Here is a 24,609-nt window from a genome sequence, read left to right on the forward strand (position 1 = left end):
GGATCACTTGAGCCCAGAAGTTTAAAACCAGCCTGGGCAACATGGTGAAGCCCCATCTCTACAAAAAGTACAAAAAATTAGCCAGGCATAGTGGCACACATTTATAGTCCCAGCTACCTGGGAGGCTGAAGTAGGAGGATCACATGAAACCAGGAGGTTGAGGCTGCAGTGAGCTTGAGCTGTGTTCATGCTACTGCACTGCAGCCTGGGTGACAGAGTGAGATACTGTCTCAAGAAAAAAAAAAAAAAAAAAAAGAATGTCTCTGAATTGATATTTAATCAATTTTAAGATGTTTGTTTTTTCTATGGCCTACCATCTCTTAAACAGGCATGTGACTTAACAATCAATAGCATTTCACATTTGCTGTTGGTTATCTTTTCAGTTTAATTTCTCAAATCTGGATGCATTTTATAATGAATAGCACCTTTAATTTAATGAAATAAGATACTTTATACTTGATTTGAGAACTGTTCATGTTTATGCTTGCTTATTTAATAATGGTGTTTGTGTGTGTGTGTGTTGCGAGGGGGGTGCACATGACATTATAAGCTAAGGCCATCATATCTCTGGGGAAACCTTTTGTTCCAAGTCATAAAGCCACAGCCCAGAGACTACTGTTGGACAAGCCAATATGCCAAACCTATGATGTGAGAGCAAATGTCACAGAGAAGAAGGAGGAATACCATGTGGGAGGGTCCTCCTAAGTGATTTCTGTTTAAAGTTGTTCTTTTTTGTTGTTGTTTTATTTTGTTTTGTTTTGTTTTTGAGATGGAGTTTCGCTCTTTGTTGCCCAGGCTGAAGTGTAATGGCGCGATCTCGGCTCACCGCAACCTCCGCCTCCTGGGTTCAAGTGATTCTCGTGTCTCAGCCTCCAGAGTAGCTGGGATTACAGGCATGTGCCACCACGCTCAGCTAATTTTGTATTTTTAGTGGAAACGGGGTTTCTCCATGTTGATCAGGCTGGTCTCCAACTCCCGACCTCAAGTGATCCACCCGCCTCAGCCTCCCAAAGTGCTGGGATTACAGGCGTGAGCCACCACACCCAGCCTTAAAGTTGTTCTTAAAGCTTCTTGCCCTCAGAGCTAAAAAGGGAATCACCTGTAACAATCTACAAGTCTGAATATCACCTTCTGTCCCAAATAACAGGGACTGGTAGCTCCTGACATAATCTACCTCCCAACTGCCTTATCAAGCTGGGACTATGAGTTGGTCGTGGGATGGTGATTTGAATCAAAGGGCCCATGATCCTGCATTGAACCTATTTACCTTCCTTCCACCTCCTCCAGAGACGTGCGGGTCCGGGTGGTTGAAGAATGCAAGGTGGTAGGTGGTGTGTTGGGTAGCACTGGGCTCTTTTCACTCATGCCAGTAGCCCTAGGAGCTGGTGGTACCAGGCCAGGCACTAGACAAAAAAGAGGATTGGAGTGGGCCACTGGAACCATAATCATCTACATATGGCCCAAGAGTAGCAGCTGGAGAACTTGACAAAACAATCTTTTAGCTGCCCTAGTCCCAGGCACCTTCATTAGTAGCCCTTCTTAATACTATAAATAAAAAGGAGTTGGATTCAATAATAATAGCTCTGGATGGGACAGCTGGCTCACCAGTCAGGAAGAGAGAGTGATGCACAGGCCACTGATTATCCCACAGCAGGGACCTGGGAATCAAGAGACCTGAATTCTGTTCTCGCAAATGCCAGGGGGCAGACAAACCCAGGTTTGAGCAATTCCCAAAACCCAAGCAGACTGCTACCAATCACTCCACTAATAAGACCTTCTTTATGGGGATCCCACCCAGAAGGACAGATCAGACCAGTATCAGAGGCTGCTGACTCTCAGCCCTTCCAGGGGCTCTGCCGAGTGGCTCCAGCCATACAGTCCAACTCACCAAGGGAGCAGGGCCGGCTATCAGGTTCGTCAGGACAGGCACATACGAAGTCCAAGGCTCTGGCAAAGCAGAGGTGGGTGCAGCCACCATTGTTCACACCACAGGCATTGGTCCCTGGAGGCAAAGTAGATGAATGTCTTATCTGGGACAGAATCAGTTCTCCCAATTTAAGGCTTCTCAAAAACAGAGGAAATCCAGGATTACCCTACTCCCAGGGACAGGGGAGGAGGAGAGATACAACCGCGAGGGAGTAAAAAGGTCTAAGCGTTTAAAATGTGAACCAAGAAGCTCTCTTGTGGCCCTAACTGTTTTGGTCCCTAACAGTCCTTGGGTTGACCGACCAATCCCACAGATGTTAAGGAAGCAGGCTCAGTACCCGGGAGCCCACCTGTCTGCCGCTGAGGGGAAACCACGATGATATCCATGAGTCCTTCCACATTTGCCAGCACTGTCTCCTTGTTCCGGCCTGAGTATTTGTCAACACGCTGGATTGACTTGGTCTGCCAGTCTGTCCAGTAGATCCACCTGTCTTGCTACTCAACAGGGGAAGCCCAAAAACAGTAAATATTATTCAGCAAGCAGACTCCTTCCTGTACAGCTTCTGTGCCTCACCATGTGCCACTGCCTCTGCTGAAATGCCCTCTTCATCTCTTCCTCATTTCTGTGCATCACCAGACATGACATTGTCAAGGAAATCTCCCCAAATCCATATAGACTTCACCATTCTCTCCTCTATACAGTTCTGCACCTTATAATCACTTGCCCAAGTGCATTTTTACACTCAAGCAATTTGTTTACTGGTCTGTCCATCCTACCAGTTTAGTTCTTCAAGGACAAGAATGTGTTCTATTCATCTCTGAATTTCTAGCACCTAACACTCAATCCCCATTTAGTTGATTGAATGACTCCCTCTCTAGCAAATAGGAGGAAATTTGAAGGTTCTTATAGGTTCCTGTTCCTCTGGGCCCTTTGCTCAGAGCACTGCCCCAAATCCTCTCTTTACTTCTGTAGGCAGCTTTCTTCTAAAGCAATGATGGTGAAATTCTCAACCAAGGGGAGGGAGGGACAATGAAGGTGTTCTCATCCCCATCCAAGGGTATATATCAGAAACTGTGGGGAAACCTGTAGACTGAAAAATACTATATGCAGTATTACCCTGTAGTTTTACATTTAGAATATGAAAAAAAAAAGACTATCATTAAGTAAAACCAGATAAAATCTTTTTGGCTAGGCCAGGTGCGGTGGCTCATGCCTGTAATCCCAGCACTTTGGGAGGCCGAGGTGGGCGATCATGAGGTCAGGAGTTTGAAACCAGCCTGACCAACATGGTGAAACCCTGTCTCTACTAAAAATACAAAAATTAGCTGGGTATGGTGGCATGCACTTGTAATCCCAGCTACTCAGGAGGCTGAGGCAGGAGAATCACTTGAACCCAGGAGGTGGGGGTTGTAGTGAGCCAAGATCGCACCACTGCACTCCAGCCTGGGTGACAGAGCGAGACTCCATCTCAAAAAAAAAAAAATTCACCAGGTGTGGTGGCGCATGCCTGTAATCCCACCTACTTCGGGAGGCTGAGGCGGGAGGCTGAGGCAGGAGAATTGCTTGAATCTAGGAAGCGGAGGTTGGAGTGAGCTGAGATCACACCACCGCACTCCAGCCTGGGCGACACAGCAAGACTCCATCTTAAAAACAACAACAACAACAACAACAAAACAAACAAAAAAAATGCTTTTTGGCTAGTGGGAAATAATATAGAATACAGACAGAGTTGATAATATTTGGCAAAAAAGGGTCAAATTTATTTCTCTTTCTTTTCTTTCCTTTCTTCTTTCCTTTCTGTCTCTCTTTCTCTGACTCTCTCTCCTCTCTGAGATAGCATCTTGCTCTGTTGCCCAAGTTGGAGCACAGTGGTACAAATGTAGCTCACTGCAGCTCGACCTCCTGGGCTCAAGCGATCCTCCTGCCTCAGCCTCCTGAGTAGCTGAGACTACAGGTGTGTACCAGCACACCTGGCTAATTTAACAAAAAATTTTATAGAGATAGGGTCTCGCCATGTTGCCCAGTCTGGTCTCAAACTCTTGGGCTCAAGTGATACTCTGGCCTCAGCCAGAGTGCTGTGATTACAGGCATAAGCCACTACACCTGGCCAAGATTTTTAAATGATTGAGAATTCCTGTTTTGGCCTCAGGCTTGGTAGATCTTCTTTTCCTTGCCCAAATTATTTTTTGTGTTAGAACTCAAAAGTGACAGCTAATAATAATTAAAATGGGTAGCGATAACATGTATGTGGTGCTTATTGTGTGCCAGGTACTATGTTAATGCTTTGTGTCTATTTCAGGAGGATACTATTATTAGGCTGATTTATTTTATAGATAACTGAAGCTGAGAGAGGTTCAGTCACTCCAGTTCAAAGTTACACAGTTATTTAATAATACAGATAGAACTTGAATCCAGGTACCTGGCAAATTGATGGTACTCATTAAATACTTACAAACTGGCTAGATGCCTCAAAACTCTGGCTTTTAGCCACTCCCCCCTGTTGCCACTAAGTGAGCTCCCTATGCCCAGATGCTGGGACCGCAGCATTAGGATTAACTGGGGAACTTGTCAAAATGTATTTTACTGTGCCCAGCCCTCATGAAGCAGCTTCTCTATAATCTCTATAGTCAGGGCCTAGGAACCTGCATTTTAACAAGCACCATATCGGATTCTGTATACCACTCTTTGAGAGCCACTCCTTTGAATGCTAGAACATGGGAATGGCAGGATAAGAGTAGCAAGGCACTCAGTGGCCCTACCAACCTACCAAGGCTTCAGGGCACAGGAAAAATCCCTAAAATGAGCTTCAATAGCACGTCTGTTCAGTAGCAGCTACAGCTGAGACTGCTGACTTAGAACCCCAAAGAAACATCCCAGTCAAGGAGGTTTAGTTACCTCTCTCCTGAGCCAGTACCTGTGTGAGGGCAAAGGGGTGGGACACATGGCTGACCAAGACCTGCCGCAGTTTCCCATTGAGGTCAGCACTCTCGATCCGGTCCAGATGCGCATCCACCCAGTAGATCCTGCGAAGAAAATGAAAAAAGTGGCTGCTCCAAACACTTGCCAGGGAGCCCAGCTCTTCCCCCTAAGAACCTATTTGTCCCCTCCTGAGCTGACTGGCAGATGCTATGAGAACTCAAGAAGCACCCTTGATGAGGGGTCATTGTGAGTCCCAAAGCTGAAGAGGGGAGCTGGTGGTTCATGAGTGGGGAGGTCAGGGCTGCTCTGGGGAGGCATAGAAAGTCTAGTGACCTCAGAGGAACCACCACCCAGCCTCATCTTCAGGAATTTGATTGCCCTTTGACTCCTACCCAATAATGAAAGCCCAATTTCTTACAAATGGTCTTTAAGAAGAGAGCTCAGTCGGCCGGGCATGGTGGCTCACGCTTGTAATCCTAGCACTTTGGGAGGCCGAGGCAGGGGATCACTTGAGGTCAGGAGTTCGAGATCAGCCTGGCCAACATGGTGAAACCCCGACTCTGCTAAAATACAAAAATTAGCCAGGCGTGGTGACACGTGCCTGTAATCCTAGCTACTTGGGAGGCTGCGGCACGAGAATGGCTTAAACCCAGGAGGCGGAGGTTGCAGTGAGCCAAGATCGTGCGACTGCACTCCAGCCTGGGCAAAAGAGTGAGACTCTGTCTCAACAACAACAACAAAAAAGGAAGTGAGCCCAGTCTACATGGACCTCGCTGAGGTTAAAAGAAGAAGGCATTCTACCACCTTTCCAGAAGTCTTGGATTCCCTTCCCCTTCTTTTGGATTAGAAGGGGGCACAGACTGCTTTAGAGCCCCTTCCCCCTGCCCTTAGCATTTCTTATCTAGACAAGGAGTTGTACATTCCGGAGCCTGGGTCGGGCGTCGTGGCTCACGCCTGAAATCCCAGCACTTTGGGAAGCCAAGGCAGTAGGATTGCTTGAGTCCAGGAGTTCGAGACCAGCCTGGGCAACATAGCGAGATGCTGTCTCTACAAAAAATTTAGAAATTAGCTGGGCATGGTGGCATGTGCCTATAGTCCCTGCTACTTGAGAGGCTGAGGTAAGAAGATGGCTTGAGCCAGGGAGGTTCAGGCTGCAGAGAGCTGTGACTGTGCCACTGTACTCCAGCCTGGGCAACAGAGCAAGATGCTGTCTCAACAACAACAAAGTTCCAGAGCCTGAAGGGATCAGGATTTGTTATATTATAACAAATATAAGAATCAGCCCTTAAATGAGTAGGGGTGTGAGACCTGTGGTCCAGCCAGAAGACATGCTCTGCCAAAGGCACTCAAATTAGGAACATGTAAACCAGCCAAACAAAACCCACATAAGGGTTGAGGGCTGGATTTAGCAATCGCTGCTCTAAGAATATATTCCCTCATCCTTCTCAATGATTCCTCTTCCCCACATACCAAGAAGCTTTCTATCTTTTCATTTTTCCAACGTTAATCTCAACCATTCTCTCTTCTGCCCGCCCGATTTCCAGGAGGCTGTTTGATGCAAGACTCCCACCTGCGGGTATCATAGTCCAGGGTAAGGCCATTGGGCCAACCCAGGTCTGTGTTGATGAGGACCTTCCGCTCAGAACCATCCAAGTTTGCCCGTTCGATCTTGGCAATGTGGCCCCAGTCTGTCCAGAAGAGGTACCTGAGACACAACAGTGCCATCATCATCAAGGCATGGGAAGACAGCACCCAGAGGTTGAGAGAACACAGAGGACCCACTAACACCATCTTTCCACCCAGCCCTTCTTCCCTGGATCTCTCTTCTGCTGGCCATAAACTTACCCCTTCCTGGGGAAAACAGCAATGGCCCGGGGCTCATCCAGGCTGTTGTTGATCAGCACTTTGCGGCAGGAACCATCCAGCCTGGACGCCTCAATGGTATTTCGACCTGTGTCTGTCCAGTACAGGTTCCTGGCCACCCAGTCCACTGCCAGCCCGTCAGTGGTCTTCAGCCCTTGCCCGATCACTGTCTCCATGTTGCTGCCGTTCAGGTCTGCTCGCCTTGGGGAGAGCCCAGTGTTGGATGAGCAACCAGACTGACCCAGAATAGAGTAGAACTCCTTTAACCCATGTTCCCATAACTGGACCCCACTGAACTGTAAGCTCCACAGGGATAGAGACCAGGTATCTATGAGTACATTCCTCAGCACCCAGCATGATAGATGCTCAATAAAATAATTGCAGAATGAAGGAACCAGTTCTTAGGAGGACACAGTATTTCCTGCTAACTGGAAATAGTGGCGGTTGCCAGGGGATGTCTTGCTAGAAGACAAGTTTATCATTCCCCACATACCTTTGGGAAGAGACAAGGATTGCTAGGTGGTGGTGATAAGAAACGCAGATTTGTCAAAAGCTACCTGTGCATTTTTTAAAAGTTAAAAACAATTTTAAATACAAGTAGATATGAGGTTTCATTATGTTGCCTAGGCTGGTCTTGAACTCCTGGGCTCAAGCAATCTTCCCGCCTTGGCCTCCCAAAGTGCTGGGATTATAGGCACGAGCTACCACGCCAGACCCTAACTGTGCACTTTTGCAAAGGCCCTATGGGCAGGAGGGAACTCTACCTCAGAATGGGGAGCATGTCACTGTCACCTAGGGGACTTCCCTAAACTGTATATGCCTACCTGTCCCCAGTTTGAGATTCTAATACATCCCTTGGGGAGAGCAAAGGGGAATGTTCCCTGTTCCTCCATGTGAGAATATCTGCCATGGTAAACCACTCTTACTGGTGGCAGGACATCATATTCCTAAGCTGTGTTAGGGCCACAAATTTAAAGAATAAAAATAAAACAACGAAAAAATAAAAAACAACAGCTTTGTAAACCACCATAAGCCTTGGCATTTGGCTGGGGCTCCTTTACTGCAATACAGATACTGGTTATATGGCCTACTTCATCAGTAAGTCCTAGGGGATTCTTGGAGCTCCCTTAGGGCACAATGGTAGATGTGAAAGGCTCCAGGTCCCCTGACTTTACCTGTTTTTTTTGTTGTTGTTGTTTGTTTTACATACTAGGCTTCCATATAATCTCTAAACAAACGAAAGTTTGAAACTCTGCTGTAAGTGACAACACTACAAAGTGAACAAGTCAAGATTAAAACTCACTATCCAAAGTGCCGAATCACTCGTCCATTTAGTGGTCAGAACACAACCTCACCCGTGGGTGACCAGAAGCAAATCTGTGTCCTCTGGAGGTTTCAGTGTTGCTCATACCTGATAACATCCAGGAACACATCTGTGTAATAGACCTTTCCATCCACGCTGTCATAGTCCAGGGAGATGACATTGTTGAGCTCAGGAACAGGGACATGCACATCGGTGTGGTCACTGGTGTCCAGTGAGATACGCCGGATGGAGCCACGGCTGGAGAAGAGCAGGTAGGTCTCAGGAGAGGGATCACAGGTCTTCCCATCTCCCTTCAGCTGGATGCCAGTGGGGCAGGCACAGGAGAAGCCAGAAGGCCGAGGCAAGCAGAGGTGGGAACAGCCACCATTTCTTGAGCCGCACTTGTTAAAACCTGGTGATGAGAAGCACAAGTATTCACACCTAGCCTGGAACATCATCTGAATCTTACAAAGGTCCCAGTTGCTTGTGGCTGGCTCTTTGCTGTTCTAAGTGACAGGATTCAGTGCCTGGCAGGGTGAGGTAGAAGGAGGGTCTGCAGGAGGATCTCCAGGAGTCCTTTGAGGGTGACAGCTGTAGTACCAGCCATACCCAGAGAGAACACAGCCCAATCTGGAAGGGAGCTTAAACAGGTCACCGTCTTTCTGGCTGTAAAGGAGCTCTGTGCTCTGGATATATCTCTGATGTTGAGATGGCCCCAGAAAGCCAGAGGCTCTGACTCACAGCCCCAGCCCTCTGACTCTCACCTAGTGGCTGTGCCCGGTCCACAGCCTGGATGTCCATGAGGCCTGGCAGGTTGGACCTCACGAGGATGACATTGCTGCCAGTACCCTTGTCAGCACGGTGGATGCTCCGAGTCTGCCAGTCAGTCCAGTAGATATAGGAGTCAAGCAGTGTGAGGCCATATGGGTGCTGCACCGGTGACACCAATGTATGCCGATTGGCACCATTCAGGTCAGCAGCCTCAATTCGCTGCAGAGGAAGGAGAGGGTGGGGGGTGGTGATCAGCAGATTGGGAACTCTCCATGGAGATCCTAGGCAGGCCTTTCCCATCTTCCCAGGCTCCTGGGAAGCAGCAGGGACACGGCTCTCACCTCGGTGTGGGCATCGGCCCATAGCAGTTGGGAGCTGGCCTTGTCCACAGTCAGTCCATTGGGCCATCCTAGGTTGTTGTTGATGAGCACCGCGCGGTCTGAGCCATCCATTCCGGACCGCTCTAACTTGGCATTCTCCCCCCAGTCTGTCCAGTACATAAACCTGAGTGAGGAAGAATATTAGCTATATTAGCTAGTTATTCCAGCAGCTACCACATACCATGAATACTTAACAGTATGTCAGATACACTTGAGTACTTACAGTATGTCAGGCAAAATTTTTGCTTGACAAAATACTTTGCAAAATACTTCATGTGCATTATCTCAATCTTCATAAGGGCCACAAGGTATGTATTTTCACTACCACCTCCATTTAATAGATACGTAAGAAGCTGAGAATTAGAGAGGTTAAATACCAGACCCAAGTGATATAGCTAATACATGATGAAAACATTTCAATCCTGGTATTCTGATTCAAGGCTCATGCTTTTAACTTCTACACTGTACTGTCACCCTGCGAGAAGTCACAAGAGAGTGGAAGAGCCCCAGGGAGGTCACCTTGTTCCTGTGATGCAAGCTTCCTCTCCACTACCCACCTTTACCCCGTCATAACCCCAGCTGAGCTGGCCCCCCACACTACCCAGTGCGATACAGCCAGCTCTCACCCCATCTCATGGTACAGTACGATGGCCCGGGGACTGTCAAGGTTCTGCCACACCAACACTTTCCGCATGGACCCGTCCAGGTTGCCCACTTCAATCCGGTTTGTTCCCGTGTCTGTCCAGTACACTTTCCGGCCAATGGCATCCACCGCGAGCCCATCTGTGGTCTGTAGCCCTGTGGGAAGTCAAAAGAGCACACTGGCTCCTATTTTAAAACAGATGGGCTATTTCCCCAGCCCTGTTGCCAGACAGGTGGTCCCTGGGCTAGGAGGAAGGCCCACCTGTGGTGACGATGTCCGCGTGCTGTAAGCCATCCAGATTGGCACGACTGATCCTGTGCAGTGTGCTGTCAGACCAGTACACCTTTCCTGGAGAGGGAAAGCTTGGCTCAACCTAGACCCTCACCCCCTACAATGGGACACACGGCTGATTCGTGTCTTGAAACACCAGAGCATGTCAGAGAGCTCTGGAGCCTCTAGCAGACGAAATCAAGGAAAACGCAGAAATATCACAGCAGGATAGCTCTTGGCAGAGACGGAGAGAAGAGGGCCCCAAACCATGCTCTCACAACCAAAGAGAAAGTGCTAGAGAGACAGGGACAGGGGCTATGCCAGAGGGAATGGGGAACAAACACCCTGGCTCTTGGCAGGAGACAAAGGTGGTGGGAGAGGAAAGACAGTAATTGTTGAAGGGCAGGGACAGAAGGCCAGGTGGGAAGAGAGGGCCACACAGACCTTCCTGGGGGTCTACTCCAATGGCAATGGTGTTCTTCATGGTAATGTTGATTGGTACCACCACATCAGCAAAATAAGGGATGTCCAGGGAGACCATGCGAATGTCTATCCTCCTGGCGAAGATGAGGAAACTGTTCATGCCTGCCAGGTGGAGAGGAGGGAAGAGGATCACTTGAGCACAGCCATTAAATGGATTTGGAATCAGGCAAACTGAAACTCATGCCCTGTCCCTGCTAGTTTCTAGCTATGTTATTCTAGGCAAGTTATTTAAATTATTATTATTTTTTGAGACAGGGTCTTGCTGTGTCGCCCAGGCTGGAGTCCACTGGCATGATCATGGCTTACTGCAGCCTTGACCTCCTGAGCTCAAGCGATCCTCCCACCTCAGCCCCGTGAGTAGCTGGGACTACAGGCACACGTCACCATGCCCAGCTAATTTTTGTATTTTTTTGTAGAGATGGGGTTTCGTCATATTGCCCAGGCTGGTCTGAAACTCCTGGGCTCAAGCCTCTGCCCACCTCAGCCTCCCAAAGTGCTGGGATTACAGGCATGAGCCACTACTCTCAGCTTAAATTATTAGGCCTCAGTTTTCTTATCTATAAAATGGGGACAATAATAGGGTGGCTGTAAGGGTTAAAAGATCATGTACATAAAGCACTTACCATTAGGTCTCACACATATTCATAAATAATGCCTCTTTATTAATATTATGAAAGTGGCTCTCTTTGAAGGACCCTTTACCATGAAGATTAAGAAAGAGAAAAAAAGAAAGGGAATAAAGGGACCCCAGGGGGCTTTACTCACAACCTGAGAGGCACAGTTCACAGCTCCTTTCTCACTCAAATTCCCAGGGAGGTTAGAGTTCAAATGCAGCCTACCCTGCAGCATCTCCTAGGGAGAAACCTTGACTTCCGACATCTGGGTAGCCAGGTACTGCTTCTGGGACCCTCCAATAAGGTTGTCACATAGGTTGTGCACTCACAAAAGTGGCACATCTAAGGGGGAGGGTACTGTGACATTGTAGATATCATACATTTCTGTTTTTATTATACCAATTTTGGGCAGTTAGAAGTGTCTTTTTTTTTTTTTTTTTGAGACAGAGTCTCACTCTGTCACCCAGGCTGGAGTGCAGTGGCATGATCTCTGCTCACTGCAACCTCCACCTCCCAGGTTCAAGCAATTCTTCTGCCTTAGCCTCCCAAGTAGCTGGGATTACGCGCCACCATGCCTAGCTAATTTTTGTATTTTCAGTAGAGACGAGGTTTCACCACGTTGGCCAGGTTGGTCTTGAACTCCTGACCTCTAGTGATTTGCCTGCCTTGGCCTCCCAAAGTGCTAGGATTACAGGCATGAGCCACCGTGCCCGGCCAGAAGTGTCTTATTCCAACCAAATCAGTATATTATGACAATGTGCTAAGAGATGAGAGGAAAGTGTCTTGAGAAAGGAGCATCTTTATCTAATATGCATGAAGACATCATAAGAACTAGTTGGACTCTGCCTCCAGTCCTTTCTACTTGCTCCCCAGGGCCTCTCCCCAGGCCCCTCCCCTTTTCTAAAAGCCGTGAGTCTCTCCCCTGGGCCTCTAGAAGCAGCAGGACTCATGGTTTCTCAGACCACATTGGAGCCCATCTGCAAGGAAGGAAGAGAGCCATTGCCCCCTCCCAGAGAGGCTGCATCTAGATCTGTGATGCTTTCACTCACCTGGTGAGCAGGTCTTGCCATCAGACAGCAGGTTGATGCCTGTGGGGCAGGTACAGCTGAATCCGCTTGGATTTGGGGACCTAAGACACAGGTGGCTACAGCCGCCATTCTCCATAGCACATGGTGTAGACACTGGGTAGAGAGGAGGGGATGTTCAATGGGGAGAGCTGGGGCATAGGAGGGCCACGGAAAAGCCAATGCGAGCCAAGGGCTGCTCACCTGGGGGCCGGCGGCGGTGGAAGACATGGATGTCCATTAGGTTCTCCAGGTTCTCCTGCAGAGTCTCCCGGTCCAGCCCTGTCAGCCGGTCAGCGCTCTGTATACTCTTGGTCTGCCAGTCAGTCCAATAGATGCGCTCTCCATAGAGGGTCAGTCCAAATGGGTGGGGGAGCTGGCTTCCGATCAGCACCTGCCAGGGCCCCAACACTGTGTCATCTTCAACAAAGTCTGACAGTACAGAGCAGTGGCAAAGAGCTCACTGTGGACTCAGAAAACAGCCCTCCCACTAACACCTACTGGGTGACCTCCAGTAAGAGCTACTTATAAAATCTCTCTGAGCCTTGCTCTATCAATCTGTGACTTGATCACGCCTGGCTCTAAGGGTCGTGTGATGGTTTTATTGGAAGATGTTGGAAGTCATCTATTACTCACATCATCTCAAAGTATCGCTGCACAAATTACTTATTAAGTACAAAATTAAAAAATAGCAACTTTACAGTGGACACTACCTTAACCATACAATGGCAGTAAGTATCACAATCACGGAACAGGCCAACACCTGTGTCTACTGATGAGACACACTGAGAACTCAAGGACATGATTTCACTTAGTGTAGTATTCCTGCTGCAAATGCACACTCTGAATCCAATCACAAGGAAACATTAGATAAATCCAAGTTGAGAGACATTATAAAAAATAACTGGCCTTTACTCTTTAAAAATGCAAATGTCCACTTTGGGAGGTCCAGGCGGGCAGATCACCTGAGGTCAGGAGTTTGAGACTAGCCTGGCCAACATGGCGAAACCGTCTCTACTAAAAATACAAAAATTAGCTGGGCGTGGTAGCGGGTGCCTATAATCCCAGCTATTTGGGAGGCTGAGGCAGGAGAATTGCTTGAACCCGGGAGGCAGAGATTGCAGTGAGCTGAGATCGCACCATTGCACTCCAGTCTGGGCGACAGAGCAAGACTCTTGTCTCAAAACAAAACAAACAAACAAAAAATGCAAATGTCAATAAAGTCACAGAAAAGCTGAGGAAATGTTCCAGATTAGAGAGTAAAGAGACTAGATTAGTTGGGCCCAGTGGTGCACAGCTCCAGCTACTCAGGAGCCTCAGATGGGAGGATCACCTGAGCCCAGGTCAGCATGGGCAACACACCAAGACTGCAGTCTCAAAAAAAAAAAAAAAAAAGCTATGTGTGGTGGCTCATGCCTATAAACCCAACACTTTGGGAGGTCAAGGCAGGAGGATGGCTTGAGCCTAGGAGTTCAAGACTAGCTTAGACAACAAAGTGAGACCCCCATCTCTACAAAAAATAAAAAAATCAGCCGAGTGGCCTCAAACCCGTAGGCTCCTGAGTAGCTAGGGTGCAGTAGTAGGTGCCTGTGGTCCCAGCTACATGGGAGGATCCCTTGGGCCAGGAGGTCGCAGTTACAGTGGGCCATGTTTGTGGCACTACACTCCTGCCTGGGCCACAGAGTGAGTGTCTAAAAATAAATAAATAAATAAAAATTAAAAGAGACGTAATTACTAAATACAATGGGTGATCCTGATTGGATCCTAGATTAACAAAGAAAAAAAGTAGGGTGGGAGGAGCTATAAAGGACATCACTGAGGCAATTGGTAGTGAAATTGAGCAAGGACTATGATTAGACAGTAATATTGTGCCAGGCATGGTGGCTCACGCCTATAATCCCAACACTTTGGGAGGCTGAGGCAGAAGGATCGTTTGAGGCCAGAAGTTTGAGACTAGCCTGGGTAATACAGGAAGTCTCTACCAAAAAAAAAGAAAAAAACTAGCCAGGCGTTATGGCTCATGCCTGTAGTCTCAGCTACTCAGGATCCTAGGAGGTCGAGGGTGCAGTGACCCAGTATTGTGCCACTGCACTCCAGCCTGGGTGACACAGCATGACCCTGCCTCTAAAAAACCAAAAAAAAAAAAAAAAAAAAAAAGACAGTAATATTGGATCAATGTTAAATTTCCTGATTTTGATCATTGTACTGTGGTGATGTAAGACAACACCCTTGCTTTTAGGAAATGTGCACAGGAATAGTTTGGAGTCAAGGGCAGGCTGTCTCCACTCTAATTTCAGACAGTTCCAAAAAATAATAGTGAGTGTGTATAGAAACAGAATGATAAAGCAAATGTGGCAAAATTTTATTTATTCTTTTTACCTGTTCTTGCAACTTTTCTGTAAGTTTGAAATCATACCAAAACAAAAACAAAAAGAGATGAATCACGGGCCCACAGTGCAACTGGTAATTTAACAAGCATTAGTTGTGCTGGTTAACAGGAAAGTCTGTGCATTTACACCCCCAGCTCACAATCCACACAAGTCTCTAGTTTCTTTTCATCATCAACCAGCAGCCTTTCCCACCCCTGCCCCCAAGCTCTGGATAGCACCCACAGCCTCAGAGAAACAGCACATGCCCCATGCTGGTCCCATAACCTCCAGATCCCCATATCTCCGATCAGCTGCCAGCCAAAAAGTACTGTCCTGGAGGCTGTCAAGGCTGTGGGAAGATGTTTTAGTGCCACCCTTACCTTCCTCTTACTGCCACCCTTACCTTCCTCTTACTGCCACCCTTACCTTCCTCTTACTGCCATCCAGTCCAGCAAATTCAATTGTCTTCATGCCGGCGTCAGCCCAGTATAGACGCTGGGACCCGTAATCAATAGCTAACCCATTAGGCCAGGTCAGATTAGAAGAGATAATGACTTGGCGGCCTGAGGCATCCATGCCAGCTCGTTCAATCTTGGGGCTCGCACCCCAGTCAGTCCAATACATGTACCTGGGCAAAGGCAAGGCAAGGCAGGTCTTACAAGCTAGTTAATATTCAGCAGGGACTCAGAGTACCTAGGATTTCAGGGTTTCTGCCTGAAGCAGCTCCTCATCAGCCTCAGCCTCCTGCATCAGTGTCCAGCCCAGTTCTGGGCTCAGCACTATCTCTGAATGCCTTGTCTTCTATCACTATCAAAAGGTACAGAGTCTTAATAAAAGCAGAGCCCACAGCTTAAGCATAACTCCACAAATAAAGTGTACATGGGAATAAAGAAAGAGGAGGGGTGAAAATGAATAAGAAACATTTCCTTGGCCAGGCGCCATGGTTCATGCCTATAATCTCAGCACTTTGGGAGGCTGAGTTGAGAGTATCACTTGAGCCCAGAAGTTTGAGACCAGCCTGGGCAACATAGTAGGATCCCATCTCTACCAAAAAAAAAGGGCCAGATATGGTGGTGCACATCTGTGGTCCCAGCTACTTGAGAGGCTGAGATACGAGGATCATTTGAATCCAGGAGGTCAAGGCTGCAGTGAGCCATGACTGGGCCACTGCACTCCAGCCTGGGCAACGAGTGAGACTCTGTTTCAAAAAAAAAAAAAAAAAAAAAAAAGAGAAAAAAACAAAAAGAGAAATGTTTCTTGACTGGATGGGTTAAATAAGTTAACAGAACTCTATAAAACCAGTAAGAACAACATAGGCCAGGTGCAGTGGCTCACACCTGTAATCCCAACACTTTGGGAGGCTGAAGCAGGACAATTGCTTTAGCTCAGAAGTTTGACACCAGCCTAGACAACATAGCAAGACCCCATCTCTACAAAAAAAACTGTAAAAATTAGCTAGGCATTGTGGTCTGTGCCTGCAGTCCCAGCTACTTGGGAGGCTGAGGCAGGAGGATTGCTTGAGCCCAGGAGGTTGAGGCTGCAGTGAGCCGTGATTTGCACCACTGCACTCCATCCTGGGCCACAGAGCAAGACCCTGTCTCAAAACAAACAAACAACAACAACAAAAACAAGGTAGATCTATACACTCAACTGGAAAGATACACAAGATATAAGGGCAAGCAGAAAAAAAGTCACAAAAAGTATGCTATTTTTGTAAAACCAAAACCATCACCACCAACAACAAATGTTTACATACATTTAGAAGAAAACCTGGAAAAAAATATCCTGAACTGTTAACTTATTGCTGGAGAGTGAGATCACAGAGAATTTTTACTTTCTACAGATTTAAATTTTTTTTAACAATGAGTTACTTTTGTAAGTAAACCAACAATAAAAAAAAAGATAAGGAAAGAAAGAATTGAAAAGTTTCCTTGTCCACAGATAATACAAAGTTGTCACCAGCTGTTGGGAACAAGCCCCCCAAAATTTGGCCATAAACTGGCCCCCAAAACTGGCCATAAGCAAAATCTCTGCAGCACTGTGTCATGTTCATGATGGCCATAACGCCCACGCTGGAAGGTTGTGGGTTTACCCAAATGAGGGCAAGGAACACCTGGCCTGCCCAGGGCGGGAAAACTGCTTAAAGGCATTTTTAAGCCATAAACAATAGCATGAGCTATCTGTGCCTTAAGGACATGCTCCTGCTGCATTTAACTAGCCCAACCTATTTCTTTAATTTGGCCCACCCCTTCATTTCCCATAAGGGATACTTTTAGTTAATATCTATAGAAACAATGCTAATGACTGGCTTGCTGTTAATAAATATGTGGGTAAATCTCTGTTGAGGGCTCTCAGTTCTGAAGGCTGTGAGACCCCTGATTTCCCACTTCACACCTCTATAGTTCTGTGTGTGTATCTTTAATTCCTCTAGCGCCACTGGGTTAGGGTCTCCCCGACAGAGCTGGTCTCGGCAACCAGCCTCTGGTTTCTACAGCTGCTCTTGCTTCCTTGGGCATATCCATAAGATCTGGTCACTCTTCCTAATCTTTAGACTCCTCTCTGGAGCTCAGATCTTGGGAGGGGTGGATGGAGCTCATTCCCAAGGGGCAGCCACTCACCCGCCCATGGGTTCCACCACGATGTCCCGAGGACGATCAAGGTTCTCCCAGATGAGTACTGTTCTCATGCTGCCATCTGTGTTGGCTACTTCAATCCGGTCTGTACCTATCAAGAAGGGATACAGAGATTAATTCTAGTCTTGTTCATTCACCCTCTTACCTTCCATGGCCAACACAAGAGACTGGTATGCGCCAGCAGAGCACAGAGTAGGGGCTCAAAAGATATTTTGTGACAGATGCACAACGGAAATTTAGTGACTTGAACTGCAAGAAGAAATTCAAGGATGTGATCAGTTGGATTTCTTGAAGGAGCAAGACTTCCCAAACATAGGCAACCATAATTTAAGGCGATGATTCTCAAACTTTAGTGTGCGTAAGAATCAGGAGAGCTTGTTAAAACACAGATTTCTGAACCTAACACCCAAAGATTTTTTTTAAAATAAAAATATTCAGCCGGGCGTGGTGGCTCACGCCTGTAATCCCAGCACTTTGAGAGGCTGAGGCAGGTGGATCATGAGGTCAGGAGTTCAAGACCAGCCTGACCAACATGGTAAAACCCCGTCTCTACTAAAAATACAAAAATTGGCCGGGCGCAGTGGCTCACACCTGTAATCCCAGCATTTTGGAAGGCCGAGGCGGGTGGATCACGAGATTAGGAGATCGAGACCATCCTGGCTAACATGGTGAAACCCCATCTCTACTAAAAAATATAAAAAATTAGCCAGGTGTCGTGGCGGGCGCCTGTAGTCCCAGCTACTCAGGAGGCTGAGGCAGGAGAATGGTGTGAACCTGGGAGGCGGAGCTTGCAGTGAGCCGAGATCGTGCCACAGCACTCCAGCCTGGGGCACAGAGTGAGACTCCGTCTCAAAAAAAAAAAAAAAAAAAAAAAAAAAAAATTAGCTGGGTATGGTGGTGCACGCCTGTAATCCCAGCTACTCGGGAGGCTGAGGCAGAAGAATCCTTTGAACCCAGGGAGATGCAGGTTGCAGTGAGCTGAGATTGCGCCGCTGCACTCCAGCCTGGGCAGCAGAGCGAGACTCCATCTCAAAATTTAAAAAAGAAAAAAAAATTCTAGTCCATTTCATGCTCACTAACCCCCAAAGATTCTGATTCAGTAAGTCTTGTCTTTTGTTTTTTGGAGACAGGCTCTTGCTCTGTTGCCTAGATTGGCATGCAGTGGTGTGATCATGGCTCACTGCAGCCTTGAACTCCCGGATTCAAGCAATCCTCCCACTTCAGCCTCCCAAGTAGCTGGGACTACAGGCATGTGCCATTACACCAGGCTAATTAAAAAAAAAAAATTGGGGATGTGTGTATGCGTGTGGGGGTCTTGCTATATTTCCCAGGCTGATCTTGAACTCCTAAGCTCAAGAGATCTTGCCCCGGTCCCCCAAAGCGCTAGGATTATAGGTGTGAGCCACCATGCCCAGCCCTGATTCAGTAAGTCTAGGGTGGGGCCCAAGAATCTGCATGTCCAACAACTTCCCAGATGATGCTGATGCTGCCACGCAGAGGAGGCAAGGTTGTCATCAGCCTCTGTGGTCCAGCAACCACACTCTGAGTAGCACTTGTTCAGGGTATCCCCTTGCCTCCCAAACCCACCTGGCTAATTAAAAATGCCTGATTTGGCTAGGCGCAGTGGCTCACACCTGTAATCCCAGCACTTTGGGAGGCTAAGGCGGGTGGATCACCAGGTCAGGAGATCAAGACCATCCTGGCCAACATGGTGAAACCCCGTCTCTACTAAAATACAAAAACTTAGCCGGGCATGGTGGTGCACGCCTGTAGTCCCAGCTACTTGGGAGGCTGAGGCAGGAGAAAATGGCGTGAACCTGGGAGGCGGAGCTTGCAGTGAGCCGAGATTGCACCACTGCACTCCAGCCTGGCGACAGAGCAAGACTCTGCCTCAAAAAAAAAAAAAAGCCTGATTTACCCAGAAAGTGATGGAAAGAAAACAAGGCATAGGTTCATGATCTGAAATGCCTTAAAACACTCCCCAGCATCAGCTACACGGCAGAAGCAGCTGCCACAATGTGAGCTTCTCACGTGGGAGCTTCTCACTTCGGCTCTGCAGCAGCCCTCCGGCTTCTGACCTACCAAGGACTTCAAGTGAAGACAGAAGTGGTCCAGGAGAGACACTGGGCTCCTTCTATCTGAGGCCAGGGTTTTAAACAAGAGGAATCCCAGGGAGCCAGGCAGGCCACGGCTCCCCTATGCATACCTGCATCTGTCCAGTACAGTTTGTTGGTGACCCAATCAATGGCCAGGCCAGCTGGGCTCTCCAAACTGGTATCCACTACCACCTGGGCAGGAAGCAAAGCTGTATCACCAACTGTACTTCCACTCTAGTTCCGGAGCCCAAACTCCACCAATTCTCAAGGTTGGCAAAGGTATGGGAAGCCCTTCCCTGGAGAGGGTGGATTCCACCCTTCAATCTCCCCACGCTGGGCCCTACCTCCTGTCCTGTTCCATCCCACTTGGCCCTGCTGATGGTATCAGTGCTGACATCTGTCCAGTACACGTGGTCATCCCGGGAGTCCCAGTCAAGGGCCACAGCACTGCGCACGTCAGCCAGTGGGATGACATCATCAGACAGGTCCTCTGTGTCAAAGCTGATTCGACGGATGTCCATCCTTCGGGCAAAAAGCAGGAACTTGTCAAGACCTGATCAAAGGCCGAAAGGGGTCTTCTTTTAATGCTCTAAATCCAAGAACAGTGACAGACACAGACGCTCACCTGCGTGACATCTGGTTCAATCACACTTCCTGGGATCTGGTGCCCTTTGCCCCCTATACTTTATACCTCAGGCTTCTTTTAAGCACTGCCATGCTAGCAGAATCAGACTTCTAAATCAAATGGAAACAGACTCTACCAAGGTCCCAGAAGTGCATGCTGTTTAAGCATCTGTCGGCTTCATCTCAACTTTTCTCTCTTCTTACTTTTCTCCACCTCTTCTGGTGCCCTGGCTTGCCCACTGCCAACCCCTGACCCCTACTTCTCTGATGTTCATGACTGTGTCAGGGCTCCTGCCCCTCCACTCCATCACCTGGATCCCTTCCTCTTGCTCTCCTCTTTACAACTTTAAGCCAGTAGCTTAAGCTGAGCACTTTCCTTGCCAGGCACTGTGCTTGGTGCTTTTTTGATCTCACACCAAGCCTCTGTCGTGTGTTATTCTTATTCCCATTTTCTAGACGAGCAACCCTGAGGCTAACAGAGATCAAGAAACTTGCCCAGGATCCCATGGCTACAAAGCACCAGAGCTGGGACTCAGGTCTGACTTCAGAGAAAGAGCTCTGGCCACTCCTCTACGTAGTTTACTTCCAGCCAGCTCTTCCCCATCCTCTGCCTTTCCTCTGGTCAGTCTGAATACTTTCTCAGTAGACTTTTCTATCCAGAAAGGCACTTCCTGACTAATGTTGCCAAATGTCTTCTTCCTAGGGCTGGGAAATCCTTAAGGGGACGCTGTCAGGGGACAGGGGGCTTTACTTCTTGCATCTCACTAAGACAACAGGGGAAGCACTGGACACAAAAGAATGCAAGAGGAAAGGGCCAGGCATGGTGGCTCACGCCTGTAATCCCAGCACTTTGAGGGGCTGAGGTGGGGTCATTGCTTGGGCTCAGGAGTTTGAGACCAGCCTGAGCAACATAGTGGAACCCCGTCTCTACTAAAAATACAAAATTCACTGGGCACAGTGGCTCACGCCTGTAATCCCAGCACTTTGGGAGGCTGAGGTGGATAGATCACGAGGTCAGGAGTTTGAGACCAGCCTGGCCAACACAGTGAAACCCCATCTCTACTAAAAATACAAAAATTAGCCAGGCATGGTGGCAGGTGCCTGTAATCCCAGCTACTTGGGAGCCTGAGGCAGAAGAATCGCTTGAACCAGGGAGGTGGCGGTTACAATGAGCCGAGATCATGCCGCCACACTCCAGCCTGGGTGACAGAGTGAGACTCTGTCTCAAAAACAAACAAAACAAACAAACAAAAAACTCCACAAAATTCGCCAGGTGTGATAGTGTATGCCTGTAGTCCCAGCTACTTAGGAGGCTGGGGTGGGAGGCTTGCTTAAGCCCAGGAAGTCGAAGCTGCAGTGAGCACTGTTTACACCACTGCACTCCAGCCTAGGTGACAGAGCAAGACCCTGTCTCAAAAAAAAAAAAAAAAAAAAAAAAAAAAAAAAAAAAGGCCGGGGGCGGTGGCTTATGCCTGTAATCCCAACACTTTGGAAGGCAGAGGCGGGCAGGTCACGAGGTCAGGAGTTCAAGACCAGCCTGACCAACATGGTGAAACCCCATCTCTACTAAAAATACAAAAATTAGCTGGGTGTGGTAGTGCATGCTTATAATCCCCGCTACTCGGGAGGCTGAGGCAGGAGAAGCACTTGAACCCGGGAGGCGGACAAAAAAAAAAAAAATGCCAGGCACAGTGGCTCATGCCTGTAATCCCAGCACTTTGGGAGGCTGAGGTGGGTGGATCACCTGAGGTCGGGAGTTCGAGACCAGCCAGACCAACATGGAGAAACCCCGTCCCTACTAAAAATACAAAATTAGCCAGGTGTGCTGGTGTATGCTTGTAATCCCAGCTATTCAGGAAGCTAAGGCAGGAGAATAGCTTGAACCTGGGAAGTGGAGGTTGTGGTGAGCCGAGACTGTGCCATTGTACTCCAGCCTGGACAACAAGAGCGAAACTGTCTCAAAAAAAAAAAAAAAAGAATGCAAGGGGAAAACTCAGAGTATGAAATTAGGTTCTTAGTTAATATGTGTATGAATGAAACTTTTGAATGTTTTCCCTAACCACACTCTCTAGAAAGGACCCAGGTCCCAGGAGAATTTTATTTTACCCAGATTTCAGAGGGTCAGTGGGGTACGCAGCAGTAAACAAGAACAGCTGCTGATGTGTGAGGAATCACCCCAGGCCCCCTGCTAGTCGTGCCATATGCCCGGACCGCTCCTCTCTGGACTATTCTTAGAAAAAGTCATTGTGTGCTGGGGTCTCCAGGGTTACCCTCTCAAAACAATAACTCCTCAGGAGCCCAAAGGAAGCCAAAGTAGCAGTTCAGGGACAGACCAGGGGATCCCATGATCTTCCACTTGTTTGACACATATTTATCCAGGGCCCGCTTACACAGAACATCATCAGAGATTCTAATTTTGGCTTCCTGGTTTAAGGGCCGAAAGAAAGTCTTCAACAGGGTGACGCTAAAGGTAAAAAGGTAGGAAATCATTCCCCTGTTTTCTAGAAGAGCATAAAACCTTCTTGCTGCCTATAGAGAAGGCATCCTGCCTGGTAAAATGATACATGAGCCTCACTGCAGGTGTTCACACTCGACCGGGCGGTATTGCTGAGCCTTCAGCAACTAGTGCTGGGTCCTCAGTCCTCAGCTTTGATAGAAGATCCCTCAGCCTCTTAAGTTCTTCCTCTCCAGGGCTCCCTGAGGAATGTGGTTTTTCCCACGACAGGCAATCCCTCCACGTCCTATCCCTTGTTCCTTCTCCCCATCCTCACAACAGCCTCCATGGAGGCTGGTGTTGCAGACCCACTTACTCTGGGCACAGGCGTGGCTGCTGATCTTGCGGAAGCCAGTGGGGCAGGCACAGGTGTAGTTCTGGCCACTGGGCAGACACAGGTGCGTGCAGCCTCCGTTGTTGTCCCCACAGCGGTTTTTCCCTGCTCAAAGAGCCCAGGGCAAGAGGATCAGCGAAGGTCTGCAAAAGTGACCCCAAGACTAGGGAATAGGGGTTTAGGTAGGGTGATAGTTCCCTGAAGGGAGAAACTATGTCTTATATTTTTGACATCTGCCCCTGCTGCTAGCACAGTGAGTACCCGGCACAGAGGAGATGCCCTGTAAACGTCTGCCTGAATTAAATGGGAACGGTGAAGTCTAATGAATCTTTTCGTGAATCTTGTTGTACTGCCCCGAATGTCCAGCAGAGGGAGGAATTAGCCCATGTCAGTGCCCCGCTGGATTTCCCCATCAGAAGAAATGGCAACTCCAAGGGGAAGGAAGGTTCTCAGAGGCACCAGAGGCCACCTCAACCATGAGGCTACTTTGGCTCACCCGGTGGGCAGTTTTTTACCTGCAGGTTGGCGCTGGGGGTGCAAGGTGTGGATGTCCATAGGGAAGTGGAGTTTGTTGCGAATGATTTCCTGGTTCTTCCCCGTAAATTTGTTAGCGCTATTGATGCTCTTGGTGTGCCAGTCTGTCCAGTACAGGCTGTCTTCAAACACTGTGATGGCGAAGGGATGCGGGAGGCCTGGGGAAAGTCCAGGAAGACCTCAGCCTGGACATGGTCTGCCATGTCCCCTGGGCCCAGGCCTGGCAACTACACAAAACCTCTACCAAGGCTCCTGGGGGGCAGGGACAGGGGCAGGAGGACAAGAGATGAAGGAGAGTGAAGGAAGGGGCTCACCCTGGCTAATGACAGCCTTACGGTGACTCCCATCCAGATTGGCCCTCTCGATGACATGGTGCTTAGCATCCACCCAGTACATACGGCGCCCGGCATAGTCGATGGTGAGGCCATTGGGCCAGAAGAGATGGGTATCGGCAATGATGCGGCGTCCAGAGCCATCCATGCTGGAGGCCTCAATACGGGGGGTGTTGCCCCAGTCTGTCCAGTAAATGGTACTAGGAAGAGAAAAGTAAATTGGGAAGTGGGCAGCAGAAAACAGGTAGGTAACCAGGAGAATAATCAGGTAGGGCGCTTTTATCCATTTAACTCAGCGGACTCCAATGTTTGGTCCACAGAATGAATTTTTTTTTAGACGGGGTCTCATTTTGTCCCCCAGGCTGGAGGGCAGGTGAGATCACAGCTCACTGCGGCCTCAATCTCCTGGGCTCAGAAGGCCTCCCACCTCAGCCTTCTGAGCAGCTAGTATCGCTACACCTAACTAATTTTTTTTTGTAGTAGAGATGAGGTCTTGCTATGTTACCCAGGCTGGTCTCAAACACCTGAGCTCAAGCAATCCTCCTGCTTTGTCCTTTCAAAGTACTGGGATTACAGGCATGAGTCACCATGCCCAGCCTCAGAATGCTTTTTAAGTGTCTGAGTTTAAATGTCTTTAGACAGGGCATTTATTCATTTAATAATTTTTTTTCATACTGGCAACAGGCAGGACATACTATCTTAGGCACTGGAAATCTAGCAGTGAACAAAACAGACAAAAGTCTCATAGAATTGACAATATAATGTAATATTAGGACAGGCACTTTCTTCTTTGTCACAATCTCTTCCACTGCCTTTTGTATTTTATTTTCTTTTATTTTTGAGACTCGCTCTGTTGCCCAGGCTGGAATGCAGTGGCACGATTTCAGCTCACTGCAACCTCCACCTCCTGGACCCAAGTGATTCTCCTGCCTCAGCCTCCCAAGTAGCTGGGATTA

The 24,609-nt window shown here is 48.3% G+C and overlaps 2 protein-coding genes across 3 annotated transcripts in view; one reads left to right on the top strand and one right to left on the bottom strand.

Annotated features, from left to right (window-relative positions):
• Positions 1-7,099, top strand: part of LOC134756498 (uncharacterized) — a 46,070-nt gene extending 38,971 nt beyond the window's left edge. Inside the window, exon 6 of the mRNA XM_063693701.1 lies at positions 6,391-7,099. The gene's annotated coding sequence lies outside the window, so the exon portion shown is untranslated. The remainder of the gene's footprint in view (positions 1-6,390) is intronic.
• The window catches only part of LRP4 (LDL receptor related protein 4), a 60,008-nt gene that overhangs the window by 9,822 nt on the left and 25,577 nt on the right, over positions 1-24,609 (bottom strand). For both annotated transcript variants that reach the window (XM_055354810.2, XM_031016190.3), the window contains 21 exons: positions 23,636-23,853; positions 23,303-23,479; positions 22,770-22,892; positions 19,680-19,888; positions 19,446-19,527; positions 17,225-17,330; positions 15,033-15,234; positions 12,442-12,631; positions 12,223-12,354; positions 10,521-10,661; positions 10,068-10,154; positions 9,790-9,961; positions 9,125-9,287; positions 8,777-9,002; positions 8,121-8,424; positions 6,692-6,910; positions 6,417-6,551; positions 4,842-4,950; positions 2,277-2,421; positions 1,889-2,002; positions 1,268-1,403 (listed from right to left, as the gene is read on the bottom strand). In XM_055354810.2, coding sequence (XP_055210785.2) covers positions 1,268-1,403; positions 1,889-2,002; positions 2,277-2,421; positions 4,842-4,950; positions 6,417-6,551; positions 6,692-6,910; positions 8,121-8,424; positions 8,777-9,002; positions 9,125-9,287; positions 9,790-9,961; positions 10,068-10,154; positions 10,521-10,661; positions 12,223-12,354; positions 12,442-12,631; positions 15,033-15,234; positions 17,225-17,330; positions 19,446-19,527; positions 19,680-19,888; positions 22,770-22,892; positions 23,303-23,479; positions 23,636-23,853 — 3,390 coding nt within the window. The remainder of the gene's footprint in view (positions 1-1,267; positions 1,404-1,888; positions 2,003-2,276; positions 2,422-4,841; positions 4,951-6,416; positions 6,552-6,691; positions 6,911-8,120; positions 8,425-8,776; positions 9,003-9,124; positions 9,288-9,789; positions 9,962-10,067; positions 10,155-10,520; positions 10,662-12,222; positions 12,355-12,441; positions 12,632-15,032; positions 15,235-17,224; positions 17,331-19,445; positions 19,528-19,679; positions 19,889-22,769; positions 22,893-23,302; positions 23,480-23,635; positions 23,854-24,609) is intronic.

The sequence above is a fragment of the Gorilla gorilla genome, chromosome 9, assembly GCF_029281585.2.
Source record: "Gorilla gorilla gorilla isolate KB3781 chromosome 9, NHGRI_mGorGor1-v2.1_pri, whole genome shotgun sequence".
NCBI lineage: Eukaryota > Metazoa > Chordata > Mammalia > Primates > Hominidae > Gorilla > Gorilla gorilla.